General features: G+C 34.2%; 1 protein-coding gene across 10 annotated transcripts in view; it reads left to right on the top strand.

Moving 5' to 3' along the window:
• The window catches only part of CLIP-190 (Cytoplasmic linker protein 190), a 136,677-nt gene that overhangs the window by 11,417 nt on the left and 105,030 nt on the right, over positions 1 to 20,230 (top strand). For 8 of the 10 annotated variants that reach the window (XM_088258175.1, XM_088258172.1, XM_088258171.1 and 5 more), the window contains exon 2: positions 184 to 598. In XM_088258175.1, the coding sequence (XP_088114301.1) occupies positions 343 to 598 (256 nt within the window). In that variant the 5' untranslated portion in view covers positions 184 to 342. The remainder of the gene's footprint in view (positions 1 to 183; positions 599 to 20,230) is intronic. The other 2 variants (XM_088258176.1, XM_088258173.1) reach the window with 1 other exon arrangement.

Raw genomic sequence — 20,230 nt, 5'->3', positions numbered from 1 at the left:
TTAATTTTACTTTTACTTAGGAAATACATAATAAAATCTATTGTGGCACCTGTTCCGATACATTCCGCATCATATGCGGTGTTTTAAAATGATGCGGAATACACCAAAATACGTGTCACAATAGATTTTAAGAAATAGTGGTATTGACTAAGTAGAACTTAAATTAAAAATATGTGAGTTTAGAAGTCGTTAGAAGAGGCCTACATCCAGCAGTGGAGAGACGGCTTATAAAGAAGAAGAAGAATAATAAATGACATATAGTTGGTGAAAAATCACCATCAATAATTCGTTAAATGTTATCAGCTCAAGTGATGTTCTAAAGCCAGAGCCGAAGCCAGTGCAATGGCCGATATCGCGAGTGAGAGTCAACCAGACTCGACTGTGAACGTTCCCCAAACCGATTCGACCGATTCGAATCCCCTGGAACCGGATCCTGCCGGGCTCCCTCCGCCCCCAGACTCGACCACGAAGCCCGTGCACCCTGAGACCACCAAGCTGCCTCCGGCGCGCCCCTCAGGGCTGCGCCCCCCTTCCAAAATAGGGCGGCTGTGCGCTGGAGGGCCCCACAAACCAGCAGTTCCACCCTCTCCGAAAACCAGTGAGTCTTTTTTGAAACTTTTTTTAACCATTTTTTCGTCGGTCGTTTTGAACTCGTCGGTAGCTTGTTGTGAACTTTACCGTGGATTTTTAACATGCCTTCTTTTCAAGATATATATGTCGTCTTTTGTCGGTTGTATATAACATATTACGATGCATACACGTCCGTTTACATGTGCACTCTTATTTGTTTGAGTGCGCATGGCATGTTCCAGATGTTCCCATGACGTTTTCTGTTTCAGGAATTTTAAACGTTACTCGTATTTCATGAAATTTAATCAAATTCGTTTCAGGTGTCGTTTTACTGTTTCTTTTAATCCATTTCTTTCCAGACATCTAAACGTTTTTCTTTCAGATTATTTTGTAAGTATTTAGTGAATTCTACCATAACCTATGTGTCGTTTGTTTTATATGTTGTGTATTAACCTGTCCGGGAGTATGGCCGTACATGTACAGCTGATACAAAACATGATTTATGACATGTTTTATATCAAATCATGTTTTCTGATGTAAATAAATTTTATATTAAAGAAAATATTTTGCTTAATATAAGAAAATATATTAAAATATATCAACTATGATGTAAAATTATAAAGAGTAAAAAAAATAGAAAAATAAACTCACTCCCCAGACACAGTTTTGTCAGCAGAAACTCATTCCCAGACAAGTTAAAAGCATTGTTACCTTTGTGGTATGGTAATATAACACTCTCCTTATCATTCATCGTTCACTTTCTGTAATATCACTTTTAAATAAAGTGTTATTACACAAAATGATGAATGATAAGGAGAGTGACATTTATTTTAGCTTATTTTTCCTGTGTCCAAGTTACAAACATGTTGTTCAAATCTTAACGTTTAATCCATACTTAAGTGTGTATTTTATTTAAAATATCGCTTTAAAAAAAGTTAAAACGGTATTACACAAAGTGAACGATGAATGATAAGGAGAGTGTCATTTATTTTAGCTTATTTTTCCTGTATTTCTTGTCACAAACATGCTGTTCAAATCTTAACTTTTAATCCATACTTAAGTGTGTATTTTTAAAATATCGTTTAAAAAAGTTTAAGTAGTATTACACAAAGTGAACGATGAATAATAATGAAAGTTTAATTTATTTTAGCTTATTTTTCCTGTATTTCTTGTCACAAACATGCTGTTCAAATCTTAACTTTTAATCCATACTTAAGTGTGTATTTTTAAAATATCGTTTAAAAAAGTTTAAGTAGTATTACACAAAGTGAACGATGAATAATAATGAAAGTTTAATTTATTTTAGCTTATTTTTCCTGTATTTCTTGTCACAAACATGCTGTTCAAATCTTAACTTTTAATCCATACTTAAGTGTGTATTTTTAAAATATCGTTTAAAAAAGTTTAAGTAGTATTACACAAAGTGAACGATGAATAATAATGAAAGTTTAATTTATTTTAGCTTATTTTTCCTGTATTTCTTGTCACAAACATGCTGTTCAAATCTTAACTTTTAATCCATACTTAAGTGTGTATTTTTTAAATATATCGTTTCAAAATGTTTATATGGTATTACACAAAGTGAACGATGAACGATAAGGAGAGTGTCATTATTTTAGCTTATTTTCTCTGTATTTCTTGTCACAAACATGCTGTTCAAATCCCAACGCTTAATCCATACTGAAGTTTGTATTTTTTTGTTGAAATTTCGCTTTACAAAAGCTTAAATGGTATTGCACAAAGTGAACGATGAATGATAAGGAGAGTGTCATTTATTTTAGCTTATTTTTCTTGTACTTAAAGTCACAAACATGCTGCTCAAATCTCAACGCTTAATCCATACTTAAGTGTTTATTTTTTTGCAGTGCAAAAGTCAAATATGTAATTCATTCTCTCGAGGCCTTCAAATCGATATGCCAACTTCATTTCTTGCATCACGACTATTTTTGTTATAGTATATTCGATCTTAAAATCTCATTTACTGTATCTCCCGATGAGGTAATACGCATTGAACAGATAACAGTCGATCTGTGTTCTCTTGGATAATGTTTAATTATGCAGAACTGTATATAGTCGTGACTCAGTATACCAGTGTTTGTAGGTTACAATTTACAATGTATTTATACATTTTCACTATAACCATCCCATATTATGATGGTGATATATCTGTCTGCCAAATCTGAATTAATGGACCGTGATAATAGACAATGTGTGATTCTGAAACGATATATAAAAATGTTCTCAAAATCTTCTAGGGTCTACCCAATCCCGATTCTAAAGAGGATAAGATGTTTTCATATACATGTATCGAAGATGCTTATATAACTGTACAGTCGAACCTCTCATAACGGGTAATTCGTACAACGAGCAAAAAAAGCTGTTCCTTAACGAGCGACATTTCGCATAACGAGTTACAGAAAAGGGGCAAGTCCCTTTTTCAGACATTCACTTGTGAGCCAGGACTTCCGTGCCAGTACATTAGTCTGTGTTTCGCTTGACGAGTAAGATTCTGGATCGAATTATGCTCGTTATGAGAGGTTCCACTGTATTGAATATTTGAAGCGTATTTAAACGATTCTGATGATGTAATGAATATTTGAATAGTATTTATACGATTCTGATGAGGTATTAAATAATTAAAGCGTATTTATACGATTCTGATGATATATTGAATATTTGAGACGTATTTATATAATTTTGATGATGAATTGAATATTTGGACCGTATTTATACGATTCTGATGGTGTTACAAACATTTTTTGGTGTTGAATATTTTTAATATAATTTTCGGTTGTAAATATAAGGAAATACGAATTATCGTTAAAATATAGTTTGAAAAATGGCGACACAATCGTTGCCCCCTCACCTTTCGCACGTTCGTGCTTCGCCCCCTCTGTGTTTTGACCAAATATTATAACACTAGGTTCAAACTTTGTCTGCCTCCGTGGTGTAATCTTTAGCGTGTTTAGCTACCGTGCTGGAGGTCCCAGGTTCGATTCCCAGGGGGGGTTGAAAATAAATGTTAGTGATTTTACACTACAATATTTATTTCATATTACCCTGGACTGGTACCTGAAGCGCAGGAGTGATCACTTTGCCTCCTTGTAAGTATCGATCAAGATAACACTGCGTCAATACGATGCAGTGCCCTATGCACCATTGGGTGTGGATAAGGGTTATACGGTTCAAACTACCAAATTCCGCAAGAGAGTGCGTATGTACTGTTATGTACGATTGTATGCAGTATTATAAATAAAACACAACGACTATCGCTATAACAGATTTCCAAATCTATGTATGAATCTAAGTAGGTACTAAGTTTTCAAATATCGCCTTGTACTTATTAAAATCATGGATTATTTATCATCACTAGGTATTAATTAAAATAAAAATAAAATAAAATCGCCCTCGGTACGATACGCACTAAAAAAATAATTAAAATATTTTACGCTAAAAATATTATAGTGTAATAAATTCGTATAAATATTGTGCGCTGACTTCGACTACTATAATTAAGAGTTCACGACTTATTTCATTATATATCCCAGAGCTAATGATTCAGGGTCATGCTAACATTTTTTTTAAATTAATTATTTTAAAATATCATAAATCTGCGCCGTTTTATTTTAAGTAGGTACCTACTATTAATGATAATGATACGTGTACAATAACATTTTTGTAAATGTTCTTTCTTATCTTTTAACCCTTATCAGCACCCAATGGTGTATAGGGTACTGCATCGTATTGACGCAGTTTTATCTTGATGGATAACAAATGAAGGCAGGGTGATCACTCCTGCGCTTCAGGGACCAGTCCATGGTAATGAGAAATAAACATTTGAGTGTAAAATCAGTAATATTTATTTTCAAACCCTCCCCCCCCCCTGGGAATCGAACCCGGGATCGAACGCGTAAATGTACATCTATCCTTAATATCCGTGATGTTAAATCATGTAAGTACTTGAAGACCACTAGCAAATATATACTTACTGTCTGTTCACAGTTATTTTTCCTCTAGTTTTTTTTAAAGCTATTTATTTGGCAGTATGAATAATTAAAAAAAAAAAAACAAAAAAACTAGAAGTAAAATATCTCAGAATATTTTTTAAAACTATTTATTTGGCAGTAACAATATTTTTTTTAAATAAAAAAAAACTAGATGTAAAATAACTGTGAACTGTGTATATACTTTTTTTAATGAAGGTGTCATACCATATTGTAATGTTTGAAATTCAATGCAAAATAATCGACTTCTTTCATATCGATAAAAAAAACAATGTTTAATAATCTAGCATTATTTGAAAAATTATTTAAAGAAAGAAAACGAAAACTAACTATTACGCCCGCACCATACTTCCCGCAGGGGTAGGCAGAGAGAATACAACGCCGTTCCAATCTGTCTTTGCACACAATCTTCGCCTCTTCCACATGCATACATTTTCTCATACGTACACACCATTATTTTTTAAAAACAAATTTGTAATATTCAAATAATTAATTATATTATTTTTTGACATCTCATCAAAGATGAAGAATAAAAGAAAGAATATGGAAGTCTGGGCATTTACGGGGCTGACGACCCCGTAAATAACTCCTGTAATTGGAGATAATCCTGATTTTGTGAACAAGTATTTGGACACACTCAAAATGTTATAAATTTATCGTAATTCAAATAATAATAAAAATACATTTAAAACAAACATTTGTTGTTATCGAACGATTATCTTCTTATCGAATAATTACTTAGTTAATTTTAATACTAACCGATTATACAGTCAAATAACGATATTAACAATGTTTATCTTTGAAAATTTTCACAATTCACTCATGATATAGAGTTGTAAGTTTTTAGATTTTTAATTATAATTTTTCATAAAAATAAAATTTCTTCGCGTCACTGATCACTTGACCTGCAAAATTCCGTGTGGGATCTCTTGCGTCATATTATGTCACGATTATTATTGGCTGCTTGTGACAGGGTTGCCATTTGAATGACAATTTTTAAATAAAATAAAATCTATCAACTTTGTATACAGGTCTCTAAATTATATCCTTCAGATTTTTCTGGTTCTAAAACTAAGTCAAATAAAGGTATCAAAATTAACCAAATAATGAATCGTATATCGGGGTTAAAATTATACTTTATAAAATAAAACTTTGTGTTTAACCACTTTTTATGTTTAAATTATTGTTTCTTAAATATAACTGTGAAATGTAACTATGAATTATCACTTTAAATTATATATTTATACTATAATAAATAACATCGTATTATTGACGAATCGCCATAACATAATTCAATACAACTGTATAAAAATATGATCTTTGTTTTTGTGTTGTTTTTCTTTGTTTATTATTTTCCACAACCCTGTTTTGCAGAGGCGGCATGTGATTTTAGTTAACATAATTATAAAATAATACAATAGATTATTTTAACCACGAAAACTTTATTTGCCTTTATATAATGTATAATAAGGAAACGTTACTCCAAATAATACTTTTTAATGCTTTTTTAAATTATTTAAACATACAGTTTTACCCCGTGCCAACTCGGCCTAATAGATTTTTACGAACGTTTTGCACCAAGTTAATATTATCTTCTTCCTGGCTCATCCCAACTTATCGTCTTTGTAGACTGTTGGGATTAGCTCTCCTCGTCCTCAGGTAATGTCCTTCTATCAAGGACAACGTCACCTAGGCCATGCCTTCGAATCATGTCACATTTCTGTAGCATCCACGATTTTTTCGGTCTTCCTCTAGATGTCTTTCAAAAAAGATCCATGGCGATTGTCTGGTTTACAACATGTTCAGGTTCTCTGCGTCCTATGTGCCAATATCATCTCAATTGCATTTTCTTTTCTTTGCCTAACTTCTTCTTTAGCCTTCTGTCTTCCACTGCTGGATATAGGACTTTTCCGTATTTTCCCGTTATTTTTTAGGTCTGTTGCTGCTTGCAGCCAGTTTCTACCCCCCACAGCGGCAATGTCGTCGGACCATCTTTGAGGTCTTCCGACGCCTCTTTTACTCTCCCAAAGTCTCCATCTAAAAATATAGGGGATCCACCTTGTGGGGTCCTGTCTTGCAACATGTCCATTGCCATTTTAATCTTGCTACGCTATGCATGGCATCCGCTATTCTGGTTTTACTCCTAATTTCTTCATTTCTTATCTAATCTCTCAGGTTTAAACAGAGCATGGATCTTTCCATGGATCGCTGTGTGCATTTGAGCTTCTCTGTTTCTTTTTGTCAGAGCCATGGTCTCTAGTGCATACATATATATATTTTTACATTACATACATGCATTTTGATATCTCAACATAGATAAATAAAAAGCTGTCCCACGGCATTCCCAGATCTGATACAGAAAGAAGCATCTAGGTTTCCTGACAGACCTTAAACATAGATAAAGAAGAAAATTGAATGTTTTGAATATTGAAAGCATTAACTTTGTGGATGATATTGATATATTATTTCGAGAAATAAAAATACTTTGTGTTCTGATCCACTCACATTTTTATTTAACCAACTAGTTTCGGCAACAACCTGTTGCCCTCTTCAGGGTTACATAATAAATAATAAATGTAATAAATGTTATTACATAATAAATAATAAATGTAATAAAGGTTAAGTAATAAATGTAACCCTGAAGAGGGCAACAGGTTGTTGCCGAAAGTAGTTGGTTAAATAAAAATGTGAGTGGATCAGAACACAAAGTATTTTTATTTCTCGAAATAATAAGAAAATTGAAGTCTAGGTATTTACTTATTGTATTAGTGACCATACTCAACTCTTCTTTCTTCTATTTCTTTACCTCTGACCTCCACTGTTGGATATAGGCCTCTTCCCCTTCTTTCCATTTCCTCCATTTACTCAACTCTTATGTTGTTAAAAATTATAAACTACTTATTTTACAACATTTTAAGTGTGTCCAAATACTTGTTCACACCAATAGATGTCTCTAGTGAAGTTATAGTGATTCAAGAACAATGTTTCAAAATTGGTTCATTTATGTAAAACTTCCAAGAATTTGAGTAGTGTGGTTGTCATAATGGGTAGAATTGGTGAATGTTACACGTGTGTAAAGTGATCACTTAAACCAGCCTTTGACGTTCGTCAGCCCCGTAAATGCCCAGACTTCCATATTCTTCTTTATCTTTGATGAGATGTCAAAAAATAACTTATTGTATAATGTATGCATTAGTTTATCTATACGATAGCCGATATAAGGGGTAATCCCACGCGCACTATCCTAAATTTGAAGATGATTTATACATGCCACTTGTGTTATTTGATGATCACATTCGTCGCTATGAACATACATAATATGTAAATACATAACACATGTATACTAGTATGTAGACACGTATAACGTATATCAATTATGTTTATGATTTATACTACGTGAAAATATCATCCAACCGGATATTTTTAATACGGCGACAGTGATATATTTGCCGTAGAAAATTAGTCGGATGTTTTGGTATTTTCCTTCTTCTTGATAAATAGTCATTATTTCTTTGCATACCGGATTATTTTACATACTGGGCGACGCCTGAAAACATGATTTTAAATTTTTATGCTTAATTTAATTTGACCAGCTATTTTATTCACAACTGGAATATCATCAATTTAAGGAATCATGGCATGAAAATACCTGATCTTTATGCACTTTGCATAGCTGAATTAAAAAACAAAAACAAAAAAATGTAGCACGTCATATTTTTTAGTTATGGATATTTATAATTCTGATATTGACTAAAGTTTATCTTATTATTTATGTATAAATATGTATAAACATATAATGCACGTAATAAGCGTATTCAATATTAATAATTTAATATATTTCTACTGTTACTCCATAATTATCAATACTTTTTTTGAATCTCTTAGACCTTAGACTAAAATGTCTAGATACCAACCACTATTACGGTTTCAACGTATGGGGTCCATAGAAAAATATATATATTAGTGTAACATTAAAACTTGACGTGATACAAGCTTGTCACCATATAGACTTTGAATAAGAACGATTAACTTAGTCCAAATCAGTCATCAAAATTTCAGTTACAAAATCATTGTTGGCCAGTGTAATGTGTGTTTTATTGCTGTTTTTTCTTTTGGGTATACCGACATATCGTTCAATATTTTATTATATTTTTTTCCTCAATAGTAGGGTCGGTAGGGTAAGGGGGGGCTAGTTGTTACAAAAAATAAAAAGCTAAATATCTGGAAACTGTTTATTTCGAGACACATACTATTGATTACATCTTAATGTACATATATTAAAATATAATAAAACAATTAAAATGTGTTCCAACAAAGTCCACAAAAATAATTAAAGCATATTTAAAAAAAATTAAAAAAAACTGTAAACTGTAGCATCCTGTCCAATTACCCGTTTCTTTTGTTTCGTGAATCCTGTAAATGTGCAATTAGCGAATCTTATCGCCGTGATTCCATCCCTGGTGATCTAGTGGAATTTCTTTTCGATGTTGATTAGTATTAATTTATATGCGTTTGTGGGCACAAGTTGTTACCTTCGCCGGTTATTCGCTGGGTCAATATACTCCGACAGAGGCGTGGGTCTGAATAGCAAATCATTGTTTTGTTGCGCTGCAATGGACGTGTTTTGTTGTTCCAATTAAAAGTTGCCGGCTCTCCACACTCTACCCTATATGGTTCTCGAAAACACCGATTCGTCCTTATCGCTCTCGTACTGGGTCATGTAGCCTTTGGTCACGTGCGATCGATTCCGCATCCATGTGTAGGGACTTATAAAGAAATTTTAACCTTCTCAAATTCTTTATCCCCTGCTCAGTGCTGTAATCCTGGTATTCTTGAAGCTTGGTGCGCCATTTCCCTTCGTTTCTCCTGGCATTTGTTGTACGGCATCCATCTGTAAGATCATAAGGAAATGTTAACCTTCTCAAATTCTTATTCCTCTTGCTTAGTGCTGTGGTCCTGGTATGTCTGAAACATGATTCGCCATTTCTCTCCGTTTTCCTTGGCATTGATCGGTCTATGTTTTTCGACATCCATCTGTAAGAACCTATAAGGCACTTTTAACCTTCTCAAATTCTTCACCTCTTGCTGTGATCCTAATATGTCTAAAACTTGGTGCGCCATTTTTCTCCATTTTCATTGATCGGTACATGTTGTTCGGATCCCTCTGTAAGAACTTATAATATAATTTTAACCTTCTTCTTACTCTTGCTCAGTGCTGTTATCCTGGTATGTCAGAAACTTGATGCACCATTTCTTTATGTTTTCCCTGGGTCCATCTTGTCAGATCTTGCAGACATCTAAATAAAAAGGTCTCTGCTAAATAAGAACATTCTCAAATCAACCACAGATGCTGCTGTAAACTCAAACTTGTAGCAAGATTTATGATATTATATGTGCATGAGTTCCAAAAAATTGAGTCAATCATGAGCAGAATGGTAAATGTTACACGTAAATAAAGTGATCACTAACCAGCGTATGGTATGTCATAAGCCCCGTATTTACAAGGTATTTACCCATAATTTTACATATTCTTCTTCATCTTTGTTGAGATATCTAGATATTCACCTTATTCGATCACTTTTTTATTCGATTCATCTATTAACTTATTTTATAAACGGTATTTTCATTTGTACGCCTCCGTAATCTAATGGTCAGGACGCTCGACTACCGTTCTGGAGGTCCCGGGTTCGATTCCCAGGGGGGATAATTAAGTGTTTTTTTCACTATATTTTTTATTCAATATTATCCAGGACTGGTACCTGAAGCGGAGGGCTGATCACCTTTCCTTCATGTATTAACGATCAAGATAACACTAGGTTTACATGATGCAGTGCCCTATGCACCATTGGAGTGCGGCTAAGGGTTTTTGATTTTCATTACAAGGTCAAATTTAAAGGCAACCGTGAATACGCGAATACGAATTATGACATTGGTGTTTGCAGGATACATGTTAAAACGTTTCAAACCACTTCTGTAACAAGCGGTTTCAAGTATCGCCAGAGGGCTCTCGAACTCTCGATTCGATCTCGATAATCTGATACAGTGATGACGTTTCACGTCTTCAACACACGCGAGTACATCATTTGAATAATATTCCGCACATGTAAGTATCACCTTTTTACGTCATGCGCTTGAATCGTTATTCAATCACAAATAATCAAATGGTCGTTTTGGGATGGCCCCATCTTTACATGTGAATAAGTCAATTTCAGGTCATGTTAGCTCTTCGAGGAGCTGAAATTCTAACTAAGGCAACTGGTGAAACGAGCTACACCAAAGTTCTTCTTACTTCTCGTACCTGATACGAGACTGCCCCACTGGCTTCTTTCAAATACCTCCTGCATCGTTCTGTACTCCTGTAGCTTCATACCATCAATTCCTTACAACCATTCATCAAACTTGTTTGATCTGGATATTGTAGCTAACTAACCCTCACGCCGCTTCCCCGCAGGGGTAGGCAGAGAAAATAGAACGCCGCACCGATCTTTCTTCACAAATAATCTTCGCCTCTTCCACATTCATGCGTCTCTTCATACATACTCGCCGATTATTCCGACTTCTGACCTGACCACTTTTTGGAATACTTGATTATGCCAAGTTTTCCTCGGTCTTCCTCCGCTTCTATTAACAATCACATTCGTCTCATAAACTTGTTTTTACTATGGTTTCATGACTCATTAAATGGCTGTAAATTAGGTATGTTCAAAATCTCAAATCTCTTTAAGTCATTAACCGATTGCTTTGAAATTTTGACACAACGTAGGGTTCATACACGCGCGTATTTCTTCGCTCATAAATTGTTTTTATCGTTCTTTCTTCAATCATTCGATTCACATGTCCAAACCATCTCAACCACTTTATTTTATCGATAATGCCTTGCGCTCTTTCCTCATGTGTCACCGTTCGAACATCTATCATACATCGTTTTGCCGTAAATTCATCTGAGAGATCGCATGCCGGTAGTTTACTAGAGAATATTAAGATTTTAACTTGATCAGGATACGAAACATGCTATGGGGATCGACCTATTTTTTTCAACTTGGGTTTTAAATGTAATTGTGAATACGCGCATATGAATTGCCAAAAAATACGTGCGTTTCACATCCTGCAATTACCTAGTATCAATTTCCACAGCCGAATCCATTAAAACTGTACGTTGTACATTATATAAATTGAAGTCCTTATTCGTATTTGATTATTGTACAATTTACCATATAACAATATCAATAATGGCAAAATTGTAATTGCAAACATTACAGATGTCCATAAACGGACGTCGAGAGAAAGCGGACATTATTTCGTTATGTCTTTCCTGACCATTACCGATTCCATTATCTTCGTACCTGCCTTAATCTCTGTTCGTAACCTAACATACTTTCCTTACATCAGTAAAGGTGGGTAAGATCCGTTCATTAAGAAGATCTGCATCAGTGGATTCGTATCACTGAAGCGATCCGTTCTCTAAGATCGGATCAGTTGAACGATGGACGAGGAGGGAGAATTATCGACGACTCAATGAACCAATGAGCTGAAAAAAAGTCACTTGGAAATCTAGAGAGACCTTTTTTATCAAACTGAAAATCAAACCCTTTATCCGCACTCAGTGGTGCATATGGCACTGCATCATATAAACGCAGTGTTATCTTGTTCGTTAACACATGAAGGAAAGGTGATCAGCCCTCTGCTTCAGGTACCAGTCCAGGGTAATATCGAATAAATATTAGAGTGAAATAAAATAGAATACTACATAAAATTATGTTTTTTTTTTAATGTTCAAGTACTATCTACCCTCTGATTGCAAACAGCTATATGTGGTATCAAGCGTTATGGCCAATATCACTAGTCTGTTTTTGGTTGGTCGGAATATATTGCTTTTTAGCAAGAAGACCGCCAATGTTTTTATTTATTTTCCTTACATGAAGTTTTAATAAATAAATAAGCAGAAAAATTTACTTACATTCAAAATCAAAATGTAGGGGTGGTACGAGTTACCCATTATCAAATACTGTTATTATTGCCCAAAAATTAATAATGAAAATAATACTTAATTATTTAACAAATAACTACTTACTCTTGTGAGTTAATTTACTCTTTACAACATTTTGAGTGTGTCCAAATACTTGTTCACAAAATCTGGATTATCTCCAATTACAGGAGTTATTTTCATATTATTTTTTGACATCTCATCAAAGATGAAGAAGAATATGGAAGTCTAAATATTTTTACATCTCACCAATAGATGTCTCTAGTGAAGTTCTAGTGATTCATGAACAAGGTTTCTAAATTGGTTCATATATATAGAACTTCCAAGAATTTGAGTAGTGTGGTCGTCAATAATGGGTAGAATTGGTGAATGTTACACGTGTGTAAAGTGATCACTCAAACCAGCCTATGACGGTCGTAAGCCCTGTAAATGCCCAGACTTCCATATTCTTCTTCATCTTTGATGAGATGTCAAAAAATAATATAATTTACTCTTTATGTTTGAAGTTACTATAATTTCATGTTATATTACAGTATCTACTCAATGAATTAGGGCCACCCATTATTTTTTTGAATACTCTGAAATCTTTTGGATTATTATATTTATTTTACATAAATACTTTAAGTTTTCTATTGACATCTAATATCATGTATATTACCTTCAATAATATGTAAAATATACCTGGATTATTTAAGCCTTTACAAAATTTCAAACCCTTTTTCTGAGAAAGGTCCCTAATTAGCACAGGTAGACAGATAGTTGAAAGTTAAAATAATAGTCCTATCTCATTTATTAGTGAAGTTTCTTGAGTTCTGGTTGTTGTTTTGTTCAGAGAGGTTATATAGTTATCGTGTCTTGTGAAAAAAACTTAATTTTTAATTTTAGTTCATAAAGTATAAAATTTTTTTGTAAACACAAGTGTTTTTTTTTGAAAAGGACAAAATGGGAAAAAGTAAAGACATTTCTGAGGAAAAAAAGTCTAGTGTTATAGTGCTACTGAAATTAGGAATACTATCTAATAGAGAAATTTCAAAAAAAGAAAACGTTTCTCGTCAAACAGTGGACATAATTTCAAAATCAATAAAAAATCAGTCACCCGCCACCAGCAATCGGCGAAAGAACTGTCGTAGGATTAGAAAAACAACACCGAGGACTGATTGAAAAATCGTTCAAAGTGCCTTAGAAAACCGTAGTGCATCAGCAAAAACATTAAAAATAAAATTGGAAGAAGAGGGTATAAATATATCGGTATCAACACTGAGGCGACGTCTTTACGAAGTAAATCTGAAATGCAGGCGCCCTGTAAAAGTACCAAAATTGACACCACGAATGAAAGCGGATCGATTAAAATGGGCCAGGCTACATCGAAATTACTCGGTTGATGATTGGAAAAAGGTATTTATTTAAATTGAATTTTCAACATATCATTTTAGTAAATAAACTTATATATTTGAATTAAACTTAAATTTTCATTATTTTTCAGGTCATCTTTAGTGATGAGTGCCGGTTAGAAGCCGTGACAGAGAGCCGTCAATTCGTCAGGAGAACATCAATGGAACGTTACAATGAGGCCTGTGTGGTAAAAGTTATCAAACAACCCCCGGCAACAATGATATGGTCATGTATTATTAACAATTTACCTGGACCGTTGTTTTTCGTGGAAGGAACAATGAACCAAAATTCCTATAAGCAGGTCCTCGAACGAATTTTATTGCCCTTCTACCATACACTCGACCCAATAGAAGGTCCATACACCTTCATGCAGGATGGGGCACCTTGCCACCGGGCTAAATCAATAATAAAATTTTTGTCTAACAAAAATCTGCCTTTGCTCCCCTGGCCTGGAAATTCTCCGGACCTTAATCCTATAGAAAACGTATGGAGCATGTTAAAAAATAAGGTATACTCATTTCCAAATCCGACAGTAGACTGTCTAAAAAAAATGTTCAAAAAATTTGGTCAGAAGACGAAGAAATAAAAAACATGATAAAACAGTGCATTTTAAGTATGCCAAAAAGAATTGAGGCAGTTATTTCTGCCAAAGGTGGAAATACTAAATACTAACTATATTTATATGAAAATATATGCATAATTTAAGCGTAATAAAGTGTTCATGTGTAAATAAAATTCAATGTTGTTTTATTCAAGGTTTTCTCTGAGTTATTCCTGTTTGAATTGAGAAATTGCGCGAAATTCTGCGTGGCCCTAATTCATTGAGTAGATACTGTATATATGAGTGGAAATTCTAAAAAAAAACGCTCGCTATCTCATTAAAGGCATGATTTTTGACAATTCAATGAATCAAAGTTTGTAATGAAGTTAATTGCGTAGATGATTTTACTTGTGGGTTTATATAGAATATGAGTTCGCTTATTTACGCGGTATAAACTATTTTTTTTATTTAAATTTTACTTGGTAAATACCACTTTTTCATTAAATCCATTGTGACCCGTATTTCGATGCATTCCGCATTAATTACAAACACAGTAAAATGATGCGAAATGCATCAAAACGCGTGTCATAATGAATTTTAAGAAAAAGTACTATTTAATGAGTAAAATTTTAATTAAAAACGGATAGATATCACCACAAAGTGACTACCGAATCAATGATGAAATGAATTTTCTTGCTTACGATTAACCTATATACATAACTACACGAGATTCATTTAAATTTATAAGTATCCGGTCACTCAATGAACGGGTGATTAAGATCCGGTCGTTCACAAACGACCCGCATCTTTTCATTAGTGGATATCTTTTTACCTTTACCATAGTAATATTTTCCTTCGTTTTAATTTTCTCTTCTTCTCCGCTTCGTCAGAGCACGAAATACGAATGAAGTAAGGTTAGCTTGCAGGTTTTAGTATCCATTATCTATCTCCCTTTGATCAATTTTGTACAGTACCAAATTACGAGGGCATCCGTCGCCTTTGATGTTTTTGTCTGCTCCATGTCTTTATTTTAAAATGTTGCTAATGTGCTTTTAATTACGATGTATGATGCAACCTTTCTTGATCTAAGATATTTTTTTTGTAAAGACCATTGTCTGTAAATTATTATTTTTAATGCCATATGAATTCGTGAAGTCATTCGTGTGTTTTTACTAGCTACAAGAATTCTTCTTCTTCTTATTTCTTATAGATCCTTGAATCTAATTGTTCCGTTATCCGTCTCTTGTGATATGGTCTACCTGTTGTCACGCCATCGCTTTGGAGGTCTTCCAGAAGATCTTCTTCCGTCTGGGTTCTCTTGAAGAGCAATTCGGGCCAGTCTATTTTCTTGCACTCCATTGACATGGGCATTCCAGAATCGTCTTCGCTGTCTTCCCCATCTGACTATATCCTCCGTGCTACACATGTTCCCTATTTACGTGTTCCTTTTTCGGTCTCTTAACGTGTATCCGGTTATGCACCTCAATGTTCTCATTTCTTAAGTTCTTAAAAGAGATTTGGTTCTCGCTGTATCTGCTCTGGTCTCTATTCCACATGTGGCAATCGATCTTACACATGTCTTGTATATTTTTTTGAGAATTCATTTTACGCTATTGCAATTGGATAAGGGATATCTTATGCCATGTATTTGTTAAGTACTTAAGTTTAGCACTAAGTACTTAAGTATTGACTCTTAAATTTCTAACAGAGATGTCGCCTACGCAGTTTATTCTGTAAAAAACGTGTGTTGTCATTTGCGAAAAACTGAATGTACAGATATTCAAATTTTGTGTTATTCGGTTGTCAATCGTGTATAAACCAATGCTTCATGGAAAAATAAACGCTAAGATGCACTACGTTGTCTGAAAGCGAGGGTGATTCTTCTCTCGGTGATCCAGAGACTGACAATGTTTCAGGGCTAGCTTGTGGGATTCCAGGGGTAAGCAGAGGAAACAAGTTCGTCCAAGGAAAGAGTCCGAAATTGGCATGGCCTAGGTGACGTCCATGATAGAAAGACCTACAACCTGAGGACGAGGAGAGCTGTCCCAACAGTCTACAAAGACGATAAGTTAGGCCATGACAGGCTCCACAGCCAAAGAGAAGAATCGTGGGTAAAATATTTAACGTTACACAGTATAAAGAGATTACGCTCACTCCTTTCAAGAACGTCATAAATCAAAAAACTTCACAGGAGAACTTTTTAAAGTTTAAAAATAAAATACAATGTATTAAAAATAAATATCAAACCACTTATTGAACTTTTTACTGTGCAACAGATATTTTTAGTTAAAACCTGAAGGTTTTTTTCCATTTGAAAAATATTATGTTTATTTAAAAAAATAATTAAACAATACCTTTTCTTGGACGAGAGTTATACTCCGGTGGATTGGAGAAGGGCAGTTATAATACCTCTCTACAAGGGTAAAGGTTCTAGGGTGGAATGTGGGAACTATAGAGCAATCAGTCTATTGAGTGCTGTTGGCAAGATGTATGGTCGAATCCTTATTGAAAGAGTGAGAACCATAACAAAGGACAAAGTGTGGGATGTCCAGAGTGGATTTATGAATGGGAGAGGATGTACGGATCAAATTTTTGCCTTGCGCAACATTACTGAAAAGTTTTTGTCCAAAAACCAAAAGCTTTTCTGTGCTTTTGTGGATTTGCAGAAAGCGTATGACCGAGTTGATAGAACGAAGCTATGGAAGGTGTTATCTGAGTATGGGGTAAGCAGTAAACTTATCCAAGGCATAGCATCCTTGTACGAGGATAGCACTGCATGCATAAGGGTAAGTGGTTCATTTTCATCCTGGCTTAGCATCTCTAAAGGTGTTAAGCAGGGATGTGTAATGTCACCGTGGCTGTTTAACCTATACATGGATAATTGCATGAAAGAACTGAAAGATTTAAATGTTGGAGCCAGAATGAATAATTTGACTGTCTGTTGCCTTTTGTATGCTGACGATGCTGTTCTTCTTGCCGATAGCAGAGAAGACCTGCAGGCGTTGGTGACAAAAGTGTATAATGTGTGCAAGGAAAGTGACTTATTGATGAATGTTAGCAAATCTAAGATTATGGTTTTTGAAAGAGAAGAATGCAGATCTGAATGTGAAATATTGGTAAACGGAGAGATTCTGGAACAGGTAGATGATTTCGTGTATTTGGGTAGTATGTTTTCTAGGGATGGAAAGATTGATAAAGATATAGAAAGGAGAGTGAATGCTGGGAACAAAGTGAACGGTGCACTGAAATCAGTTATAGCAAATAAAAACCTATCAGCGGAAGCTAAACTGGCAGTGCACAACGGAGTCCTGGTTCCAACTCTAATGTATGGAAGTGAAACATGGAGTTGGCAAAAGAAGGATGAAAGTAGACTGAATGCAGTCGAAATGCGATCTCTCAGAAGAATGTGTAACAAAACGATGTATGATAGATGTGCGAATAGTGAAATAAGGAAAGAATGCAAAGCTGAGATAAGCATTATCGATAAAATTAAGAAAGGTGTGTTGAGATGGTTTGGACATGTAGAACGAATGAGTGAGGAAAGAACGGTAAAACAAATTTATGAGGCGAATGTTAGCGGGAAAAGAAGCAGAGGAAGACCGAGAAAAACATGGCACGATCAGGTATGCCAAATACTTGAAAGTGGTCAGGTTAGGAGTCGTAACAATCGGCGGGTATGTATGAGGAGATGCATGAACGTAGAAGAGGCGAAGAATGTTTGCAAGGACAGAGTGGTGTGGCGCTCTATTCTCTCTGCCTACCCCTGCGGGGAAGCGGCGTGATGGTTAGTTAGTTAGTTAGTTAGTTACCTTTTCTTCAAAATGCAAAAAATATACTCTACCCTGTAGCGGGTAAATATTAAGTTAAAAATATGCCGCTTTTCCTGGGATATAGTACATTTTCTGGGCATTCCGAAAACATGCACAACTGAAAATTGTCGATTTTTGATTTATGACGTTCTTGAAAGGAGTGAGCGATTACTTCAACTAGCCAATAACAGAAGCGACGTGATGGTTAGTCAGTATAAGTATGTATAATGATTTTACGAATATTCTCGTTATCGTTAATAGTATACTAATTGACTAAAATTTATAATACGCTCGATGTTGATGGTAATAAAATTAAGTACGCTTGTTTTATATCACCCAATTCTAAACATTGATATCACCAGATTTCAATCAAACGATGCCGCGGTTATAGCACACAATTTTTCGACTCATTCGGCAAAATATATTATTAGTTGTGATCGATATCATTAACTCGGGTGGAACAAATAAATCGCCATAGAGCACAACACCATAAATGTTGAAATAACTTCAAAATTTCATAGCACGCCCGGGTAACAGGATGTATGCTTAATAACAGCAATTAATTGTCAAAAGGCGCCATAAATTATGACGCTATCAAAGTCTGATTCTATGCTAGCTCAAAATATAAACCACAAATCAGGTCTCGAAACTGGAACATAGCAAAAATTACTTTGAATAAATCGCAATCTACTTTATTATAAAATTCACAATATTTTTTTTATTGTTTGGGAATTATAAAGCTTGTATAATTTAAAAAAATAAATTAAATAAACTAAAAATGGATTGACAATGATGAAAGCCAATAATTGGCTTTCACTCCTCTCAACAGCGTCATATATAAAAAATCTTCGATTTTTAGTTGTGCATGTTTTCGAAATGTCCAGAAAATTCTATATCCCAGCAAAAGCGGCATATTTTTAACTTAATATTTACTCTTTACAAAAGATCTGTTGCACAGTGAAACGTTCAATAAGTGGCTTGATATTTATATTTAAAACATTTGATTATATATTAAACTTTATAAACGATCTCCTGAAAAATCAAGTTTTTGATACAAGTGTGACGTTGTTGAAAGGAGTGAGCGAATTCAATAATTCCACATTTATGTTATAATTACTGTTGAACATTAAGAGACAAAAAAAAGAAAAGAGAGGATGGGTGTGTGTGAGTGTATAATTTTATTTGATGGTGATAATATTGATGATAATTTTTTGAGTGCATTATGTCCAAGTTTTTGTTCACGAATCTGGGTCTGTCCACTGAGGATATCGTAATCCCTGGGATGTTTAGATGTCCATATTCTTTCATAAAAGAGGAACGACAGATGTTTCATTTCAAGTCGAGTCACCTATAAATTTACTTTTTTTGTCATCTGATTTGTGGGCGATGGCTTCTGTTTTTGTTCCTCCTGTCTGTGACGAATCACTAAACGGATGTCTAGAAAATGGAAATAAAAAACTATTCCAGCAATCCAAGTAAAGGTACACGGGCTTCGATCCTGAAGATTGTAAATGTAATTTTCTGAAGTTGGGTGCAACCTAATGACTAATGCAGAACGAACGTGATTCCCTTTTTGCTCAGTATAAACAATCGGCTCCTTAGAACAGATGTTAGCGAATCGAAGACGGTTTATATCCGCGATTTTAAATATTATTGATTATAATCAACTGATCTTTATCCAAATTTTTAGGTACCTAGTGACCGACCCGTTTCACCCAGATTTTTTTTTAGCTTTTTTATCATTTATGTTAATTACAAATTTCACAAAACCATTTTTTTGGGTTTTTATTTTTTTATACCTTATTAGAAAAAAAAAGATTTTTTAAATTAATGTTTTACTTAGCAAAAAAAAAACACTATTTCTTCAAATCTACTGTGACACGTGTTTCGATGCATCCGCATCATTTTCAAACAATTACGGTGTTTGAAA

The sequence above is a fragment of the Brachycentrus maculatus genome, unplaced genomic scaffold, assembly GCF_059751285.1.
Source record: "Brachycentrus maculatus isolate JH-2025_06_01 unplaced genomic scaffold, ASM5975128v1 h1tg000091l, whole genome shotgun sequence".
Classification (NCBI taxonomy): Eukaryota; Metazoa; Arthropoda; class Insecta; order Trichoptera; family Brachycentridae; genus Brachycentrus; species Brachycentrus maculatus.
This window is presented reverse-complemented; position numbering and strand designations above follow the sequence as displayed.